This window comes from Eleutherodactylus coqui, chromosome 13 (genome assembly GCF_035609145.1).
Source record: "Eleutherodactylus coqui strain aEleCoq1 chromosome 13, aEleCoq1.hap1, whole genome shotgun sequence".
NCBI lineage: Eukaryota > Metazoa > Chordata > Amphibia > Anura > Eleutherodactylidae > Eleutherodactylus > Eleutherodactylus coqui.
Window position 1 is genome coordinate 17,667,252 of NC_089849.1, and position 22,846 is coordinate 17,690,097.

Consider the following 22,846-nt stretch of genomic DNA (forward strand, 5'->3'; position numbering starts at 1 on the left):
TTGTTCACTGCACAAATACATTGCGCTGAGGCGAGCGTATTTGTGCATATGCTTGTGTGAAGTCGCCCTAAAACTTAGTGCCGCTGACTCAAAACAGGAAAAATATGAGGCTGTATTTACATGCGCAGCTTTCATGCATGATTTTGATACATTGCAAGATGCACAGAAATTGTCCATCAAAAGAACCCATTATTTTTAATGGGTTAATATACACAAGAGATTTTTTTCCTCATCCCGATAGTGTGAGGTAGAAAAATTGCAGCATCTCCTATTTTTGAGCGATTCTGTTCAGGAATTTCTTTTTTGGTACGTGAAAAAAAAAAATCACATTGCACTCACATTATTGCTATTATAGTTATTGGAACAACAGCACTGAAATGTATTTTCTCGCAAAACGCATGGCAATCACAGACAGATTGTGGGTTTATGAGTGTAATATTATTCTGATTTTCTCGGGCTATCGCACTCAGCGGTGTAAATAGAACCTAATGCCTTATTCAGATGGCCTTATATTCCGTACGTATGCGTATATTTCCTGGACAGCACACATTATAGCTATAAGGATATCCACATATCAATCTTCCTATCTTTTGAACAAATTTTGAGCGATCATTTTGCATAAGCTGCTAATGGGCACCAATGCCCATTAGCAGCTTATTACTTTCATTTGCATGTAAATGAGCTTCTAGGAGCTGTATGTGGAGAACAGCAGGTGGTCTGTTCTTTGCATACAGCTCCTTTTCTTCTGCGGTAGGGCTGCAAGCTGAATACAATATAATCGGTGCTCTCATGGAGAACACAGCATGCGGTTCCTGCTATCAGCTCTCCGGCAGAATGATGGATTTTATTCTCACCTAAAAATCATCGTTCGGCCGGAAAGTAAACAATGGTAGTTTTTACACGCAATTATTATCACTCAAAAGGCATAGTTTAAGAGATAATTGCTGCATGTAAATGGGCTGTAACAGGGGTGTCCAGTCACACAGAGCTGCTATCATTTTGATGTACTTTTTGCTGCCTGCAATATTTTTCTAAAATTTAGCATAGTTACATAGCATGTAAGGCTTAATTCCCTTTGAACATGAGGGTTATGCAATAGGGACTCTGCAATTTGTCTATTTTAATCTTTTTAAGGTGGGTCTGCACTTCTTTCTGGGTTAAACTGGTGACATTTAGTGGAGAGTTTACTTTATCACTCTGCATCTCATCTGACATTTAATTTTCCTCAGTGAATATACTGGAGAAAAAGTTATTTATTAGAATTGTTTTCTCCTCATCGCCCTCTACAATTTTTTTTCTACATTATTTATTAAGGGGCAAACACTTTCAGTATTGATATTTTTACTATTTATAATTGAAGAACAGTTTAGGGTTTGTTTTAGGACACTCTCACACATGCGCTTTTTACCACGGCATTTTGAACGTGCGGTAATCATGGTACAATGCTCCCATTCATTTAAATGGGGCCTCGCAGACATGCGCTCTAAAGAAGCATTTTCTAAGGCTGTAATTTCCGAGCACCGTCTGCTCTATTTTGCAATGTTTTTGTGTTTTTTAACCTCTCCTCACCCATCATAATGATGGGGTGCATAAAAAAATGCTGTCAGACACAGTAACCTACATCCGAAAATGGCAGTAAAATCGCTGCGTTTTGCTGACATTGTGTGTGAGAGTGGCCTTACTCTCCTTGGCACTAAGCCTCTCTCTCTCCATCTTTCCTACTTTTGTCTGCTTTTTACATAATTTTATTTTTTTTTCGTAATGGGTTTTTAGTGCTGCTTCGCTGTCTTCTTGTTTTAGTAGTTAAAACGCTTTTTGTTGTTTATCGCCACCTTTACATCTTTATTGAGCCACATTGGTATTCTCCTATCACTAACCCTTTTATTCCTGTAAGGTATGAAACACTCACAGTATTTAGGATGTTTTTAAACATTTTTAAACCTATCATGTATTCTTAGTAGTTTTGGAGGTATATACTTTTCCTGTGATGTCATTTATGATATATAAACTACATACAACTTTGAATAGATTAGAAATCATTTGATACCACAACAAGGCTGGTGTGATTTGTATTTCTCCTGTGGGCCCAGACTTCTACACGAGATCTGGGATTGTCTTCTCCTTGATAAACACATAAATTCTCCTTACACATAGCTCCCCAATAAAACTCTCTCTTGAAAGACAAGTGGAAATGTATTGTGTTATATTATGGTCACTATTTCCCAGGTGCCCCCCGACCTGCACTCCTGTTATTCTGTCAGGTCTTTTGGTTAATATTAAGTCCAAAATGGCTTTCCCTCTAGTCGGGTCCTGTACAAGTTGCGTAAAGTAATTATTATTTACTAACTGACAGAAACTTGTTACCTTTATGAGTTCTGCAGGTTTTAGTTTTATATCCGGATAGTTAAAATCCCCCATAATAATTACCTCATTGTGATTTGCTTCATCTATTTGCCTCTATAATAGATCTTCAGTAGCTTCTGTTATATTTGGTGGTCTATAGAAAACCCCTATGTGAATTTATTATTGTTTTTCCCTCAGTGTATTTCCACCCATAGAGACTCCACATGTTCATCTCCCATTTGTCTTCCCATAATGTGGGTTTTAAACTGGATTTTACATAAAGACAAACTCCTTCTCCTTTCTGGTTTTTATGATTCCTTCTGAACAGACTGTAACGCTATAAGTTCACTGCTCAGTCACAGCTTTCATTCCAGCCAGGTCTCCGTTATTCCCACTATGTCGATGTTTTCCTCAGACATTTTTACTTCTAGTTCGTCTACCTTATTGGACTTCTAGAATTAGTCACCATACAGTTTAGAAGGTTTTGGTTATTTTTTATGTTGCATGCATCCCTACTAACTGTTCTACCTGTTCTAACTGTACTAACCTCTCCCACCACTTCACCCCTATTTCCATTCCTTAGTCCCACAACTCTGTTTACACTGTTACCCCTTATTTCTCGTTTCCCTCTCCCACAGTCCTTAGTTTAAACACTCCTCCAAACTTCTTGCCATCTTCTCCCCCCAACACAGCTGTACCCTCCCCATTGAGATACAGTTCATACCTACGGTAGAGCCTGTAGCCAACAGCAAAGTTGGCCCAGTTCTCCAGGAACCAAAAACCCTCCTATCTACACTAACTCTGGAACCACCTGTTTACCTCCCTAATCTCCCGCTGTCTGTCTTGTGTGGCGTGTGGTACAGGTATTATTTCAGAAAATACTACTATGGAGGTCATGAACACGTAAAAAGGAAAAAATGCTCACCACCACACTCCGTGGGCACCCGCTTCAATCCCGGCTTCATCTTCTCGTCCAGAGGCAGCCTGACCGCACAGTCCACTACGGTGATCCATCATAGGTATATTCTAAAACAAAGTTGCTGTACGTGTGCACCACGTGGTTCGGTCAGCATTAGACCTTGTTCACCTCGAGGTACTCTATCTGATTTTATGTATTGACACTGAAGTAATAAAGGCTTAAATCTTCATACCCAAGCAGCAACTTTTGTTTTTTGAATATACCTACTTTGGAGGTCCTTGCCCTAAGTTTACATCCTAGGACCCTTAAATCATTTTTAAAGACCTTCTACCTACTTTTAACTTTGTGATGGATGCCAATGTGTACCACCAGCCCCCCATAGGTAGATGTATCGAACTCGAGCACCAGGAAGACAATCCCGGTTTTTCCTGACTGATTGCCCTGTTCCCGCTAATAATGGAGGCCCCGACTACCAGGACAGGTCAAATAGGTAAGCAGTAATTAAACACAAGTTACTCTTCCAAAGTCCCTGAATCCAAAGTCACTAATGCCAAGTCGTACACCTAAGAAGACACTACACCTAAAATACAGCCACACACACACACACACGGCTCGCACACTCTCTTATGTTTGCTTTATATAGCACTTTTCTAATGCTTCTCCTCCTCTGTTTAGAATTTTTTGCAACTGTCTTATTTAGGCTGCAGAAATCCATGCGCTCGCCGCTGAAATAACCCCACTCCGATGGATAGAACTTATTTTCAGTGGCATAAATTTCTGCAACAAATCTGTCATGTCTGACTCTACCCCCAATAGGATTCAGTTTATTGCCAAAAACCTTTAGTAATGAAACAGCGAAATATAATAAAGCGGCGCATGAGCTGACATTTCATCTCACAGCAACATCACGTAATTGCTTCAGAACTGCATGTAGGATACAAGCAGTGGGACAAGTATTAAGGGCTCGCAGAAATAGGGGTAATTGAGACTGGCAAATGAGAAAAGTGGTTTTGACAAATGAACAAATCCGAATTGGTCGGTCAGCATCATGTGATTGTGGTGCGAGTGGGCCGTTCACTGTACTGATAATGCAAATATTGGATTGTTGTTCAGGCAGACATTTTATGTGTCCTTGAAGGAGCGGCAGAGGCAGCATCAGAAAGGGAAAGCAGAATAGATTGATGCAAGCATTCAGACTAGGCTATAAATGTGGGTTGCGACCAAGAGACTCGGATGCAACTTACATTGGATAGTACACAGATACCCATCCGCGTGCTGTCTGATGGACACGGACACAACACACTGACATGCATTGGCATATCCTACTTCTTTTCTGTGCAATGGAGAGTTATAGGACATGCCATGAGTTTTTCACATCAACCACGGGTCCGTGTGAAATAACATAAATGGGTATAGCCCCACAGGCCATAATGTAATTACATGATCAGCACATTACCCCAAAAGTAAGTGAGTCTGCACCAAGCCTTTGGCTTCATGCACACCTCCAAGTTGTATCGAGCTGTAATACTTTGTCTATAGACTTATACAGGACCTTACTGTACCTCCATATATCTCCGATATCACCCAGATTCATACGGAAGAAAAGATTGTGGCATGGTCCATCAAATGCTGTATTATGGGGCTATTTTACCCTGCGACATCTGCTTAATCCAGAATCACAGGGACTTGATGTGCCTCCATACAGTCTCATGCTCTTCTTTCTTGCCTTAAGGCCCTCGTATACATTAAAGCTCAGTTGTCCGAATCCAGCGAAATTGGCGGGCTTGGACAACTTTCTAATGTGTATGAGGCCTGCCAACCTTCTCCCGACAGATGATGTCAGGTGAAAGAGGAATCGAGGATGTTGAATCTCAAGCCGCTGCCAGAGCTGTCTGGCTGTTACTTACCTCTCTAAACAAGGTCAATGGGGCAAACGGGAGAAACAGCTGCCAAATGAACCATCACTTTTCTGACAGTTGTTGAAGGTATATGGGCAACTCTAATCCTAATCAAATTTTCAATTACAATTTGAATTGGAGACCAGCAGAGGGACTTTGTTGGTATCGGGATGAATAAACAATAAGGATCTCTAATTATGGATATAGCAAACTATTAATGATAATTACACTTCGCTCGACTTTCTGTTTCTACATTATAGTTCTTATGGGTACTTTTTGGCATGGGGCCATTAGCTTCTGAGCGCCACACAATTGCTGCATCGCTTTACTTTCAAAAAAACTTCTCAAAGTTCGGAATTTCTTTTTTAAGAAAACAATTTTCAACTGTCAATTTCACAAAAACAAACAATAAGCAAAGGGGCAAGTACAGTATATGAAGCCTGAGCAAAAAAAAAATATCCACAAAAAGAACGAAACACCTTGTGACAGTTTCGGCGATACAACCTGGAACAAATAAGAAGAAATTGCCTCGTTAACTGGGAATGTCTTTCTAAAGGCTTCATTATATGTCCAGAAGCGATAGGAAGAAGCCTCCATGAGTCAATATAATCATTTTCTCTGTCAGCCGGCCAGGCCCCCGAGTGAAGTGTCTGAACCACATAATGATTATAAAAATGTCACAAGTGAAGTGTGGGTAATTGGGCTCACACCAGCTGGACTCTGCTTTCTCTCTCAGTCATGGTATGAAAAAAAAGAAAATGGTTGAAAAAAGTCATCATAGAACAGAATTCTGGGATTGCATCAACTTTCCCATTGTGTCTTACTGCAGTTGACCCCCTTTTATCTCGATCACCCCCTGGAGAATGTATTACAGCAGAAGGGTGTATAAGACGCTCGTTGTGTCGCTGTTCTTGTTTGCACTCTTACAACATTCTGAAATCTAAGACACTGCCCCGCTCCAGCTTGTCGTTATGACAGAAAGGTCATCACTTTGAAGACCTGGAGGATATCATTAGAACAAAAAGACACTGGAACAAAGTCTGCTAATAAATGAAATAATGCACTGGCCGAATTCCCGCAACTGCGTTACAATCGATCAGGTGAGTTGCCATAACAAATGTTCTAGTTTACAGAACTGAAAATCCAATAATGATCCAAACGGAAAAGTACGTCTTTGAGTTAGAGTAGCTTGATACCATATTTTTGCATCCTGTTGATAGATACTGTTGTGTCTTTGTTTTTAGTTTTTTTGGGGGGGCCAAATTTGCCTGCAACAGGACTAAAATAATGTAGGCTTACTCTTCACATGAGCTGCGGAGAAGCCTACAACAGCAGTTGAGGTGTGTTAACTTACCCACCAACAGTGCCAATCCCAACCACTGCAAATAAGGAAGATGAAACAATACCTCTGCAGCGCCACTTGTTGGATGGCAGCATTCCTTTAAATCAATATATCACTCTTTTAACAAGTCTGTAAAACAATGATTGAGAAGAGGAAACCAAGCCAGAAAACCATACACAAACAACTGTTTCAGGGTGATTGCCCTTCATCAGTGTGCAGTAGGTTTCTGGCTTGGCAGATGAGATGTCTGTAACGTAGGTCAAGAGGGGTGTTGTCTCTCTGGGTAATTTGATTTGAAGGAATGCTGCCATCCAATAGGTGGCGCTGCAGAGGTAATGTTCCATCTTCCTTATTTGCATAAATTACGCAGAGGAGCATGCATGGCCGTATAAGTCTCATCACTCACTTCTCAGGTGTCTTCTCACACCCCTTCTGGATGCTCTTCTTGAGGACAGACCGTCTCCCCTCAACTCACTCACCCCATAGGTGTCTCCACACACTTTTTGGGTGCTCTCTTTAAGGAGAGACGACACCCCTCTTGACCCAGGTCACAACCACTAACTCACAGAGGCACTATTCAACATTGTATTCTCTTCCAGAAGTGGCTTGAAAGTCAACGTTTTCTCTCAGCTCATGATATATAGTTGGGTCCAGAGTATTTGGTCAGTGACACAGTTTTCAGTTTCCCCTCTGTGCACCACCACAATGGATTTGAAACAAAGCCATAGATATGTGATTGGAGACTTTCAGCTCTAATTCAAGAGGTTTAACAAAATCTTGCAATAACCCATTAGCAATAAGAACCATTTTGTACATAGTCCCCTCCATTTTTACAGGCTCAAAAGTAATTAGACAAACTAACGTAATTATAAATTTGAGGATTATTGTTAATACCTGGATGAACATCTTTTGCAATGACTGCCTGAATGGTGAATATAGCGCAAAGCATTCAAACAACCCTCCAGGCCTGGACAAACAAAGATGGCTGCACCTGCTTCTCTAACAACTTGATACGAATTGTGCATTAGTCGAAGACCCTACACCTGCTTGGGTTGACCAGTGTTGCACAGGTGAGCACTCAGGAATGGAGGAAAATTAGGAGCAGAAGGAGTTAAAAAGAAGGAAACGGTAATCTACTAATTTACCAGGGGGTAGCAAAATTTACTAACAGCCCCACCACCACCCATCCAGAATCGCTTCTCACAGTATGTCTCTCAACTCTTCAGTAAAGATGCAGGACTAGTAACACAAATGGTTTTTACCCTGTGGAGTTACAATAAAAGACTCTAGCACTTAATCACTTGTGGTACTAGTCCGCCATCTTTACTGAAGAGTGGAAGGACATACTGTGAGAAGCCATTCCGGATTTTATAGAAAGATTGGTAAACTTTACTACCCCCTGGTAAGTAAGTGGATTACCACTTCCTTCTCCTTACTCCTTTTTCTCCTATTTCCCCTCCATGCCTGAACGCTGGTGTTTCCTTCTACCTCTGTTCTCCAGCAAACAGTTTTATTTGTTCTTAAAGGGGTATTCTGGTCTATTTTACCTGCTGACCTACCCCCTGGATACATCATCAGTAGTTGATGGATGGAGGGATCCAACGTTTGGGACCCCCACCCGTCAGCTCATCATTCAGCTTGCTGCACTTTCCAGTAGGCTATACGTCATCATCAATGGTCAGAGGAAGCAGGGGCAGTGCCGACTTCACTCCAGTTGAAATTAATTGGAGTGCCTCGCCACTTCTTGTTCCCCTCATGGTCAGGATATCAGATAAGCAGGTAGTATAGGGACAATAATGAAGAATAGTATTGTTAAACTCCTCGAATTAAAGCTGAAAGTCTACACTTCAGTCACATCTTGATCATAGGATGTGGCAATGTTTCCTGATTTCCTACTTGTGAAGTTCTAGATGGTAGATGAGCTCTCTAGGGGTTGGGACTCCACATGCTTGTGCGATCCAATGCTGCATTTATCCTGCAGTACAGCTAAATATGTCTGTCACTTACCTCAGAGCTTGCTGCAGAGAGCGGTCTGGATCCACAGCAGAGAACGTAGTCAGTAGTCTGCCCGGGGGCTCCCCCTCCAGCTGCCTGATAGGGTCATTTCTGTTGGGGAAGTACGGTGCTTCATTGACATCCATAATAGAAATGGTCACCGCAGAGGTGGACTGTAGGGACATCTGGATGCCGCTGGCCAAAGGCGCTTGATTCGTCACCATAACATTTAGTAAAAAGGCCTTATTCATTTCATAATCCACTGGCTAAAAGGGAAAAGGAACAGGAGTTACTTTCTTTCCTGAAAATAGGATCAATAGTAAATCTGTTGAGGACTGGCACACTGGATCCCAGCAGATCAACAGTTTCTGGGCTCCTACACTAAGCTGATTTCTGTAGGAAGCTTCTCACTGTAGTGCCCAGGCCTGGTATTGATCAAAATTCACATTCATTTCAACGCCTGCAATATGAAACCTGACCACTACAGTGGGAACGGGGCTGTCTACTTCCTGCAGAAATCAGCTTAGTGCACAAGTGCATCGGCCCTGCAAACCATGATAGGTTATCAATAGTATCTTGTTGGGGTGTCAACGATCATCGAAGATAGGCCATCAATAGTCTACAACTGGGCAACTTTAACCAAATGAAGTACACTATTGCTCTACTGTAGTATGAGGGTGGGTAGATGGAGGATGGACCCCTGGAAGTAACATCATTACATCCGAAAAGTCCTTTGACACCAATTACTACTTTTCCATGTAACAATCGCAGCTAGTTTGTTTTCACGCAGATCAATTCAGACTATTAGGGAAGAACAAATGTTCATGTGATCGCCTGTTCCCCGTGTCGTTTCCTCCTTGTCAGCAGTGCATCCATCATTTACACTGGGAGGTGTTTTGCAAAAACCATGATCTCTCTTGTGCTGCATAAAAGATACCATCACCCACTGAATTGGGTTATCGGTAGCATCTTCACATGATGATCGGGTGAGTGGTTCTAGGAACATTTTTCCTGATCACAAGGCCCCTTTACACGGGCGACAGTGATATCGCAGTGAGAAAATCGCAGCGATATCGCTGTGTGATTTGCCAGGATTTTTAAAGTATAAGTCCTACCCCAAAAATAAGCTCTTGCTGTATTTAAAAAAAAACAACACAATACATCACCTAAGAGGCGTTGTCCAGCTCTGCCGCATGCCTACTCTGCGGTTCCGGCATACTTGCTTGTAGTTTTTCTCCAGTGCTTCCTGGTCAGTGGTTCAAAAACTCCGCCTCCAGGAATCACTGGCTGTCATTGGCTGAGCCACAGCGTTCGAGAACCAATCACTGCAGCATCACAGAAACACAGAGGAAGCCACCATAGGGAAACATAGGCTACAAAACCTTGCAAATTGCGGCAATATTCAGCATGTCGCGTTTTTTCCCCCCACAATGTAGCAGCCTACAAAACATCGATAATATGAAGGAACCCATTGGAAAGCATGGGCTTCACATATGCAATTCGTAGCACTTTCGCAACGCGAAAAAAATGGTGCAATTTTGTCACCCGTGTGAAACCGGCCTAAGGATGTGTAAAAGGCTCTGAGGCTTCTTTCACACGGGATGATTGCCGGCTTCTCCCAGCAATACAAGCTCTTGCGCTTTCACACAGGAGCGATCATCGCCCAATGAATGCAGGCACAGTGCCGGAATCCTCTCCTGCCGCCCGCCTCCATTCACAGTAAACAGGCAGATGATCATAGATGAAGGACTGCCTGTTTACACACCGATTACCGTTTGGTTTTTATGCCTGCAGAAACTGAACGCTGATCAATAAGCAAGTTAATTATTATTCGTCATTCAGTCGCTGGCAGCATTTACACTGGACGATTATCGTTCCGATTCCCGCGATCCAGTGAACGATTATCAGCCTGTGTAAAAAGCCATTAGCAAAGTCTCCAGGTTTGTATTGGATTTTACCACTTAACATCTTATCAGATCCAGAGCTCTAGCAGGACAGTTATTTCCCATATTCAGTCTACCAGCACAACCTCCGCTATACAACTACTGCGTTGGTGGCGAATGCACTGACTTTTGATGTCATTCTAATTCCAGTTCATTAGATGCACCTTGGAAGGTTTTCAGTGCATTTTTTATGTTTTGACAGCTCATTAAACTATGAGAAATCTATAGTATTTGATTAAGGCGATGCGAGTAGTTGGACTAGCAGAATACTATAGAGCAGCTTTTCATATGAGCATTTTCCGCACTCCCCAGATGCTGCAGACAGGTTGGAATAGCTGCCTGGTGCATCTGACAGCCGCCTCCAATGAATTACAGCAAAACCGCCGCACAGTATAAAAGGAAGGTACGAGGTAGGCTTCACAGCATCATTTAGAGAATATGAGCCATTGCTATACAAGATTTTGCTATTGACTGAACAGTGCACAGTGCAAACAGCAGAGGCCATATTGACACACAGGCCTTATTGACTAGAATCGTCTTTCTAATGACTCCTCTGGATGCTGGTAATAGGATTCCCAATAACATACACAGTCTTCTCTGAAAGCCATCAATAGATCTTCATTTATTTTAAAGGGAGCTCAATGCACACAAACATATAAATAACTAGATAAGAAACATGAACCAGTTCAGCCGCTCCCAATCCTCTATAGCCGGTACGCAATAACTCAGAATTATAACAAACTGACTAGTACAGGGTTAACAAAATTGAACCTTCCCCAAGCTCAGAGGCCCCTGGAGAGTTTTCTACTGTTCCAAATGAGACGAAATTCTGACGATGGCCACTTTAGATGATGCACATATGAAAAAAACAAAAACATTTAGTATAAAAGTTACAGATAGGTGGCGCTGTAGCTATGCTGTTACAGCAATATGTGTATTCTATTATATGCACATATATATCTATGTAATTTCTATGATTTTCTCAAATCAGCCTAGGCGAATAGGCTATATATATATATATATATATATATATATATATATATATAAAATGTGTGTGCGCGCGTATTTTATATATATATATATATATATGTGTGTAGTGGTATTGCCTCCTGTTATAATAAGCAGCAGGTATATAACAGCAGCTAAATGGTTAGCTGTTCAATATTATACACTAGTATGTATTAGATGCTTGTCCTGTATCTCCTATGTATGTTTCTCAGGTTCAGGCTGCCCTCCTACGGGCGTTTCTCCCTACATTCTTATAAGAGAAGCAATTCTTTCCCCCCTTCTTTGCGTTTTTAGAATAATGAACACAGTATAAGTTTAATTTCTTCTTTTGTCTTGTAAATCACGTGTTTTAGTGGTAACACACCCCTTAGCGCATTAACCTATGTCAATCATTAGAACTTAGGGCCCATCATGAGTTCTTGTGACTTAAAGGGCATGTATTTCTATTGCTACGTCATTTGGAGTATATATGTACCATGATCCTATTAATAAATCAGAAGCATACTGGTTTTAATACAAGCATTGTGTCAGACTCAGTTACTCTGCGTGCTCAGACTTCTCAATAACCAATTTGGCCCAAACAGTGAAAACAGGAAAACCCATTTGGTTCTGATAACATCTTCCGTTAACAATGCAAATCATGCTACAAATGTTCATTCTATCTCCCTTAGTTTTCAACAATGTTCTCGATTCACAAAACCATGTTTTTCACCACTGAATGTAGTGGGTCAACTTTAATTGTTACAACATGCCGACAAATGCTGTCCTTCAGATCTGACACTGATGTAGGTCTGCACGGTAGACGTGGTCTGATACAGCGCCACCTATTGGTAATTTTTTTTATTTATTTCATTTTTTATCATAAATTGTGAGCATATCATATTAAGTGCCCGTTCTCTGAATTCTGTCTCATTCAGAGCAGCAGAACAACTTCCAGAGGCCTTTGAGTTGGAAGTTTAATTTCGCTAATCCTGTACAGTGGGGGTGGGCTGTACCGGTGTGTAAGAAGAGGTAACAGTTTAAACCATCGAACCCAGCATATGCCCAACCATTAGTAGACATGATCATGACATGTACATGTAAGCAGCACACATTCGCACCTTTACCACAGTGACAATACCCTCGTTGGTGACCGGGTCTGTTTTCACAGTGAAGTGACCGGCGGGATCACCACTGATGATCTTATAAATAGCGTTCCAGTTGGGGGTGTATGGTTGGTCCCGATCCACTACTGTCAGATTGGCCACGACGAAATCAATTCTGTTCTCAGGCACCTCGCCAGTGAACTGTGGGGAAAAAATACATAAGGATTAGCTATGCATAACAGATTATAGTTTGGCTTTATTTAAAGGGAACTTGTCGTGTGTCTAATGGTGCCCAGGCTATGGGCACTACAATATAGTATCAGACATATTGATTACAGCGATCTATTACTTATACTATTCGCTGCAGGAGTTTTTGAAAACTTACATTTCAAAGTTTGCAGCAAGCCTCAGAGAGGAGTCTAGTGCGACTCACTAATATTCATGTATGCGCTGCTCACCACGCCTTTCTGCTACTCATTGACAGGTGTCTCTGCATAAATGTGCATAGGAAGAGACCTGTCAATCAGTGACAGGAGGCGGGGACAGCAGTGAATATATGAATATAAATGAGACACACGGACCTCATATCAGCGCTTGCTGCAAACTTTGAAATATAAGTTTTCAAAAGTTTCTGAAGAAATCAATAAGAGGGATTAGGTGCTGATAGCAGTGTGTCAATAACTGTACTGCAGTGCCCGCAGGCCAGGTAGCATTACAGACCTGACAGGTTCCCTTTAATAAATGGTGTAGAGCAGTGTTTCTTAATGCAAAGTATCCCCAAAGCTTTGCTCATGCACTGTGCTGCACCTGTAAGGCTAAATTCACATGGGCGAGAATCTTGCATGTTGCGAGAATATTCACATTAGCGATTTTTTTTTTTCTTTTTTTTTCCCCTTGCAGTGATCCTGCGAGGGTGAGAATCGCAGTATGTTCCATCTTTTGGCGTTCCCTTCGAAGGCCTCACTTTTTGTTTTCAAATGGATTTTAAAAAACATCGCATGGCTCTCGCATGCTGTGCAATGTGATGTTTCCCATTGAAATCAATGGAAAGCACTTGGTGATCATCTGATGCATGTGAAACACACCCCTGAGGGTCGCAATTTCACGGAAGTGACTCGTGGCGTATTTGCATGAAAAACGCTTTGCATTGGTGTGAAAACGCGCGTTTGCAAGCGTGATATTTGGGCACAGCATGGGGACAGTGCAACTTCTGGGTTGAATGTATTTTCTAATTAACACCTACTCACTGGATTACTGGATTACTAGAATATAATGTAATTACAAGGATTTACTGATTTACAACCAGTTAAGGGTTTTTTTTTTGCATACAGATTTTTGCCTTGTATACAGACTTTTTTGTAAAAGCGTTTATACAAATGGGGGTAATTTTCATCCATGTTCTGACCCTGTGTGCAACTGACCAAATACAGTCAAAAGGGCTATTTAGACATTTTTTTACATAGACCTGTGATTTGTGTAAAAAAGAAAAAAAAAATCATAGTTTTACCTATTCTAGTCTAATTTCTTGGACGACAGTCTCTCTTTCAAGTCAATAGGCACGCAAAAAAAAACAGTGCAAAAAAGACGGTGCGCGGGGATTGAGAGCAGTGAAAGAGTGACTGTCATCCAAGAAATCAGAGCAGCATAGGTCAAGTATTAGAAGTGTGCCTTTTGTCAAGCTGCATAGCACCCTGTAAATACCATCCAGTAGTGGGATGGGGCATCGGAAACCCCAAACGGACAACAGACCCTTTCAGGTCTACAGAAAGACATCTAATGCTCAACCCTCTCCAGGTAAAAGTCAGCGACTGTTAGTCGTCATATGAGGAAGAGAAGTGGTTCATAAACTTTATCCATTTGCTACGATTTTGCAAAAACCTCCAGAAAAGATGTGAAATAGCGACAACATCAAGGAGTTTGGAAAGTCGGGGTTCATTCACACGGACGTATTCAGTTTAGGCCTGTGATATACGTGGCGTTCCCCACCTATTGCTGGGTTTTTGCACATGTATGCATTGTGTTTCTCATGTGTGCAAAAGCAAAACAAAAATGCAAGAAGGCCCCATTGATTTCATGCATAAATATGCCATAAATACACACGTATCAGACCTATTCACTGCGTATATACACAATCCCATGACTTTAATGGGCAATTTTTTCCGGCATAAGGACTACAATTGGAGATAAAAAGGCATATCTGAATACCTCAATGCACACCAATGGGTTTCAGCACTTCGAATATTTTTTACGCATGTGTTACAGAGCGCAAATACACCCATGTGAATAAGGGCTCGTATTCAGACATCTGTAATCCACTATCATTTAATGTTTCCTAGAACTTCAGGAGAAAACTCTGCAGCAGCGCTCACGGGAAAGACAGGTTTTTGTCACATCTTTCTATTTTGCTAAAGACTTAGGGCTCCCACACACTTGCTTTTTTTTAATGCTGCATTGACACTGCATTTTTTTAACGTAAATCTCAATTTCTAATGTTAAAACGCATCGTAAGTTTGTGCTTTGCTTTTTTTGTGCGATGCGTTTTTAACATTAGAAAGTCTCATTGACAACCGCGTAAAAAAAAAACAGCAGTGTTAAAAAACCGCAAGTGGGTAGGAGCCCTTAGGACTTATACAGACGGGGCGAATGCAGTTTTGGTCCCTGAAAAATGCACCATTTTCATTGTATGTGGATGTGCCTTTTTGTTGCGTCTACACGTTTTTTAATGTCCGTGTTGCATCTGTATGCGCTGCATTTTTCATGCACACAAAAAAATGCAAGTAGACCTAATTGATGCAACTTTTCCAATATCTCCTGACGTGTAAAATCCGTGTGCATGCATCTGCCGATTTTACGAGATCCCAGAAACTTTAATGGTCTATTTTGGTGCATAATACGGACTAAAAAAGGACATGCTGGAATATTTTTTAATGCGCCTAAAGAATGCACCAGTACAAATAAAAGGTGTTGCATGCTGTCCGCATTACATCCGTAAAAATACGGACATAACCCGGATATAAAATACTTGTGAACGGGCCTTTAGTTGCACTTCAGCTTTGTGCAGCATCCTGATAGTTCTTGGAAAAGCAAGTGTTCGTGACTGTTAGGCCACATTTACACAACCGATTTTATCGTGCAGGTTTGTTTGTAGTGAGTCTATTTACATTGAGACTTTTTGTGCACAGGAATGCTGTAATATGAGAAAAAAAATCGCAGCATGCCCTATTATAGTGCGAGTTTCGCGCAAGAAAAGTACGTGCAAATATCTACTGTCCCACACAGAAAACAGACGCAGAGAGTCTCAGGATCAACTTGCCGATATGCCGTGTAAATATGACCTTAGTCGCTGTTATATATAATCTATGCTTCGGACATAGTAGAACAGGAAACGTACACATAGAAGCTATGCATTATTGTACATATTAACCCTTTGCAATCCAATTTTGGATTCAGGGTTTCCTAGGGGGCTTTCTCTTTCTGCCATTATACAATGGCGCCATCTGCTGGCTAGAGCCAGTACTGCGGTATGGGACATGCTAGAGAGGCCCCCGACAACACAGCGGCCAGTAATCTACAATAAGAATACCCTGCCGGACATCTTCCGACATCGGAGTTGTACAGCCTTCAATGAGAATGTCTTTAGACGTCAGACAGTGGATTGGAAAGGGTTAACACAAATTATCCTTCCAAGCCATTAACCACTGTAGTTGAGCATAACCAAATGTACAATGGAGCTATAAAGCTTGTCCTACTCCTAGTAATAGGATATCATCCCAAGCTATGTGTTATAGAGGTCAGATGTAATAAGGAAGCGCTTGGAGGGGAGAAAAAAAAAAGGAACTTGACTTTGGAAAGTTGAAAGCCGGCTCAGTGATTGCAGAATTGAATCCAGCTCTGACAGCGCAAAAATCTTTAATCGCTTCCCTGGTCCTCTCGTACGCTGAAATCCCTGATACCATCACCTTGTTAGGAAGACAAATTGGGAATTTATCCAGAATTGGATCTGCCATGCTCCCCTGTGACTGATGTAGCCAGCGTCGGACTGACCTTTAACATCTGTTGTGCTTCACAATACCTGATCGTATCACGAAGGAGCCGCGAGCGATAAGAAAAGTGGAGAACTCGTTACGTTCTGCCCGGGGTGTGTGATTACTCTCTCCGCTCTGCACTCCACTCCCAACAGCTCCTGCGCCGCAGCAAGAGAGGATTAGCAGTTTAAGCTCTGCAGAACTCCGTATCCGAAATATATCTGCAGGAGGAGCACTAGAAGGAAAGAACCCTGAGTGCAAGCTCTTCAGGCAAGGAGATGATATAATTGATTTTACAGAACAAGGCCTTCATTATAGAAAAAAGCGTGTTTTGAAGTGTACAGATGTAGTAACATTTAAGATTCACTCTTCCGGTACACGTGGATTTGCATTGCAAAAAAGTGATTCTTCATGCACACGAGTGGAAACCAATTGCGGTTTCCGCTCGCGGATGGAAAATCACAGCATGCTCCATTTTTGCGCGGATTCTGCGCAGACGGCTTTCATTGGAGTCAATGGAAGCTGTCCGATCCACAGCCCTTCTGTAATTGACACTGCGAAAAAGGTCACGGATTACGTGTCATCACCCAGCGAAAAGCGGGAGTTTAAAAAATGCACGGGATGGACGAGCTGTGCAGTCCATCCGCAGTACAGAGAAGAGAAAAAGAAAGCAGGTACGCACAGACGCCGCTGCTGCCAGGGCCGGATTCCGTAACGGCATTGTCAGTTGGCTGAATTTAACAGCTGACCCCCGTCCACTACAGCCACAATCAGTGTTCACACTGATCACAAGTCTTAACCCTTTAAGCGCTGAATGTCATTCCGATAGCGCATTTAAATGCCCCGATTGTCGATTGGGTGTCCTGAACAGCCCCCTCCTGATGAGATCACGAGCTGGCATTTAGTAGTCATGGGTCTTCTCAAGATTAGAATCGCAAATGATTAAAAGTTCAAGTTCTTTTAGAAGGTTAAAAAAAATAAATGGAAAAAGGATATTGAAAGTTAAAAAAACCTTTTCCCATATTTGTAATGTAAAAAAATGAAGAAAAAAACCAAAACATTTGGTATCGCGGTGTCCACAAGAGTCTGTTCTATCAAAGGAATCCATTAGTTATGCTGAAAGGTGAACGAAAAAAATATACATAACGTCGGAACTGTGCTTTTTTTGGTCACCACTTCTAGAAAAAAATTAATAAAAAGCAATCAAAAAGTCGTATGTACTCCAACATGGTAACAACAGAAACTACAGGATGTCCTGGAAAAAACGAGCCCTCACACTGCACGGGGGCAGGATGAAGAGGTTACGGAGGTCGGGAGATGGGGGCATAAAATCATATTTTTTAATATAAGTGAAAAATAATAAATTTGGCATCGCTGTGATCATACTGACCCACAGAATGAAGTTATCTGCTCATTTTTGAACACTGTGTACAATCGAAAAAGACCCCCATCTCCTGCAAACGGTGGCCGTAATTGCGGTTTTTCCATTTCACTCCACTTAGTAATTATGAAGTTTTTCAGTACATCATATGGTGCATTACATATGAATATAATTCGTCCCGCAAGAAACAGCTGCGTCAAGAGAAAACGAAGTGTTATGATTTTTTTGAAAGTGGGGAGGCGGAACTAAAAATTGAAAAAAAAAATCCTTAGGGGGTTAAGAAGGGTAACTTGTGGTAGAAGGTTATCAGTCGGGTTACACTTTACTGCAACTGTTTTCAGATTTTAAATAGTTTTGAAGTGTTTTAGAGATGCTAACTTATCGGGGGTGAGTTGTGATCCGTTGAGCCAGTGATGGGCACTGGGGCTCTTAGAATTTCTGAAGATCTCTAATCTAATGTTGATGTCGCTCCCATACACATTAAAGCTTTCCACTCTACAACAGACATATAGAAGTAGGAAAAAAGTCCTTACAATTTTACTTTTTTATTGTGAATACTGAATTTATGTCTCATGGACATATAGCTGGTGCATCACTCTAGTGTTTAGTGTCATAATTGTATAATAACCCCTTAGACCTCTGTATTCTGTTATCAATATAGCCGTAAAAGGTCTTGTTTTCTTGTCTTTTACAGAACAAACTGGAGTTTTGTCATTCAATAAAAATAAAGGGAATATCTATAATTTTTTTTTTTTTACTTTATCACTTTGTGCCCACCACTAGGGGGAGCTCATTGCATAAGGATACATGCAGCACCTATTGAACCCAATGCTGGCTGTACACCACAAGCTCCCCCTAGTGGTCACTGTGCTAAGGAACAGACATGGGAAACTGCAACTGTTAACATACATTTTCCATCCCATAGAACCTGCAGAGAAGAAGAAAGATTAGGCAAAGTGTCCTTCAGGAAACTTTCTCCAAGCTTTCCTTCAGTTGCCTTTCCCTTCTTTCATCAGGAGGATCTAGTTGGAAAAGACGCTTCTGCTGCTCACAGCACCGCCCCAAGCTGCGCTCATCTGAAACAGTGCTGTCATCTAAGCTTTTTAAGGACCAGAGTGTTTCGGTCCTAGAGGACCAGGCTCTTTTTAGCAGTTTCATGAATGTGATGGTTTTTTGGCACAATTTTTTTTTTCTGGGGCTGCCAAAATTATTTTTGCTGTGTTTTTTTCATGACATATAGGGCTGTTTTTAATACATTTTTTCACTAAAATTATTTTCCTTTTTTTAAATAGGAGTAATATATACAAAAAGTGAAAATTTTTTAACATCCATGTCCCCCACGACATCATATAAAACCTCTGGGCGACATTCACAATGTCATTTTTTCTTATTTTGCAATTTTCCACTGTAACTGGGGCATTCATAGGTGAAAATATCCCCCAATGGTGACATTAGTCACTGGCAGAGCTGGTCTGGGGTCTTCTAAAATCCAAAAGTTCTGCCAGGCCGAGTCCAAAAGAGAAAATGGCCACTTTCTCTATTCTGTACATAGACACTCTTTTGCAGGCTGCATAGCGCTATCAGTCTGAGAGAAAAATCGCTTGTGTGAATCATCCCATTCAAATGATTGGGTTCTTTTCCTGTGCGACTTCTGTCCATTTCAGAATCAGACAGAAGGAAAATCACCCGTATGAATAAAGCTAAAGGTTTTGCTTGTATGGTGTATACAAATTATGTTCTTGATGTCTTCCTGCTGAGGTTTTCCTTTAAACATGAAAACATATCCAAGATATATTACAGGATATCTGAATAATGCCCCCAGGGATAAATATCAGCTGCCAATAACTCGAATATTATGTAATCCTCATTTACTGAAGTGTCCGTATGTACAAGGGAGAAATGTCAAATCAATAAGGAGACTCTAATAAAGTCACTGCAGCTATGGGATTGATCCAGTTATAACTATAAGTGCAACTTCACGTGTCATCATCTTGGCTACTAATTAGCAATAAGAAGGTTGTGTTAATTAGACATCATCAATGTACGGCAGTGCTACCCTCATCTTTAGGATGACAGCTGCTGATGGTGAAATTAAGACACAAGAAAGTCTTACAGAATTCAACAATTTCCTCATGTATCTCTCCTTGAAGTTGATTTCCTTAAAAGAGCTTTCCTTATGACCGATGTATAGAGATCATAGCCAAGGGAATTTGTGTCTCTAGCTGCAAAGTGCTTGCTTCCAACATCAGCTTCATGTGAGGTCAGGGGTGTAATAAAAAAGCCCATGAGGCCAGGAACAAGAAGTTCCTACTGTTCCTCATGGCTGCCAGCCTTGGCCTGCCCGAAATGTTTCATTGCATCGCTGGGTCTCTTTAAGTGTTGATGCAGCGCTAGCAGCACAGGACAATGTTAGAGTCTTAAAAGATTAAGAGCACAAGCTCCGAATCACGTGCATCACACAAATACATGCCAAACGAGAAAAAAAATAATATCTGTCTGAGAACATTTGTAACACGGTGGGCTTAGGGTAGTCTTAAATGTGCGCTCAGGGTTCCACTTTTTCTCCTTTGTTTGGGGAGCAGGAATTGGGAATCACTGCTGCCAAACTACTCTGTCTCTGGACAGAATCAAACAGCGCCAGACGGACCCCATTTACTATAATGGAATCCGTCCTCCTTCTGTCCAGATGGCCGGCTTTGGGACAGAAGAAAAAGCACTGGATGCGGTACTTTTTCTATCTGACCTGTGCAAACGTTCTGATGCCGATATGAAACCGGCCTTAGATACAGCTGATCCACTCTAGTGTAACCTCTAAATAATCGTTAGGTATAGCAGACAGATTTGCTGCTCTGCCCTGTCTATTATCTGAGTTTGTATTTATTTTGCTCTAGCATCTCCATAGTTAACAGTTCCTGACTCCTCCACCCAGCTGGAGGCTGTTTGCCAATCACTCCACTATATAGCTTCCCCAGAGCTGCTATCCAGTGCTTTTAGGTTGTTGTTCTTCTATGACGGCTAGTGGCTGCTGCTCCTGAAGTATTTCTGTGACAACCGATCTCAAGTCTGCTGTAGCTGTAAGCTATTGGTGCTTTACCCAGATCTCCTGTTTCTGCTCACTTCCTCGTTTCCAGTTTCTGCTTTGCACGTCCTGTTCCGGTTAGGGCCTTGACAGGGTTATTCAGCGCCCAGGTTCCAGCTCGGGCCGTCCTTATTGGGACGATTACTCTGCTCTATTAGGCAGTGACTTCATTACCCCATTGCAGCTCAGGGCTAGCTCAGTCCAGTCCCTACCTCATATCAAGCTACATGCCAATGAGTGAACCTCCGATCTCTGGGTCAGCTGTCAGTCCTTCCAGGTGGTTTCCCCTGCTTGGAGGGACGGACACAGTGGTTCCACATCCAAATACGGAACAATAATGCAGTACTTATTTCTCATCTCTAGCTGGGCCTACACAGTCATGAAGACTTCCAGCCACAACTCTTTCTCCATCCTGGCACTACCCCCTCTTCTCAGTGTCTCCCCATAGTTATAATGCCCCCTTTGTACTCCAACCTTCACAAAAAAATGATGCTCCCCCCCCTACAAATCTTAGTGACCCCTCTCTGCCCCATATTCTAATAGTGGTTCCTCCTTGTCCCCATATTCTAACAGCGGTCCCTCTGTGCCCCCATAATAATGGCCTCCACTGTGTCTTCACATCCTAATTGTGCCCCTTCTGTGCCCTAGCACCCTAATAGTGCCCGGGTCTGTTAAAGCCTGTTATTGCATCAAAACATTGGCCCACCTAGGGACCTACTGATGGTCCAGTCTTACCCAGTATGAATGTGTTAACCTTTTCCAGTGAGGCATAAGAGCTGAACAAACAATAATGGGATCAGGATAAGCTTTTATGGGAAATTGTGTTAAAGGGACCCTGTCACCAGGTTTAATGGGGTTGTAGCAAATACCAGGGAATAACTTTCTGATCGGTGGGGTTCTTACTACTGAGACTCCCGCTGATCTCCAGAATGGAACTCCAGTGTCCACCTGTCACTTAGGGAGTCGCTTCGCCCCCCCGCAGTGACTGGCATCCGCATAAAGGGGATGCTAGCCGAGCGGCCAGCACTTCATTTATCTCAATAGAGCTGATGGAAATACCAGTAGATGGTCCTTTGCTGTCCCATTGAAAGTAAATAGAGCGCTAGTGTGCTTGCATGACCAGTAACCACGCAGTGAGGAGTACGGGGAACATGAGACAGCAATAACCCCTTCCTGACCTGTACCTATACCTCCAAAAATCGAGAGTGGAAAAATTCCACGCCATATGCAAATCAAGGGTTAACAGTACGGTGGGTGTACCTGGACTGTGCTTCTGATTGAGGTGGATGACGTCCTAATGTCATCCACATACAGGAGAAGAAGCCAATATCCTGGGAGCCAGAGCAGGATCGGTGCAAGCAGAGAGGAACAAGATGAGTCTGCCCACAACAGGGCATATCCAGGGGCACATGTGCCAGTCCCAGTGTGACGGCTGCTGCTTGTGGATAACATTGAGACATCATCCAGGTCACTCATAGGAGGAGGGATAGTACACAGGTGAGACTGTGATTGGCAGGCACAGTCCAGGTATGCCCACCAAGCTGTTAACCCTTGATTTGCATACGGTGCAGGATTTTTATAAACTTGTTATTTGGAGATACAGTACGCTGGGCTATGGGCGCTAATGGGTACATGTTGGCAAGGGGTGATAGCTTAGAATGGTTAAAGCTGGTGACAGGTTCCCTTTAAGTTTGCAGCTTTATTTTGTGTTTTACTTTTCCGTTTTATATTACAGCATATATTTAACCGGCATCTTCTGGTACATGGAACAGTGATTTTACTGCTAATACAGTAGCTACTGACAAAACAAGAAAACGTAATTTTAAAT

At 42.0% G+C, this 22,846-nt stretch overlaps 1 protein-coding gene across 1 annotated transcript in view; it reads right to left on the reverse strand.

The window, feature by feature from the left end:
- Positions 1-22,846, reverse strand: part of CDH4 (cadherin 4) — a 200,863-nt gene that overhangs the window by 18,121 nt on the left and 159,896 nt on the right. Inside the window, exons 8-9 of the mRNA XM_066585897.1 lie at positions 12,549-12,734; positions 8,510-8,763 (exon numbers count right to left, since the gene is read on the reverse strand). Coding sequence (XP_066441994.1) covers positions 8,510-8,763; positions 12,549-12,734 — 440 coding nt within the window. The remainder of the gene's footprint in view (positions 1-8,509; positions 8,764-12,548; positions 12,735-22,846) is intronic.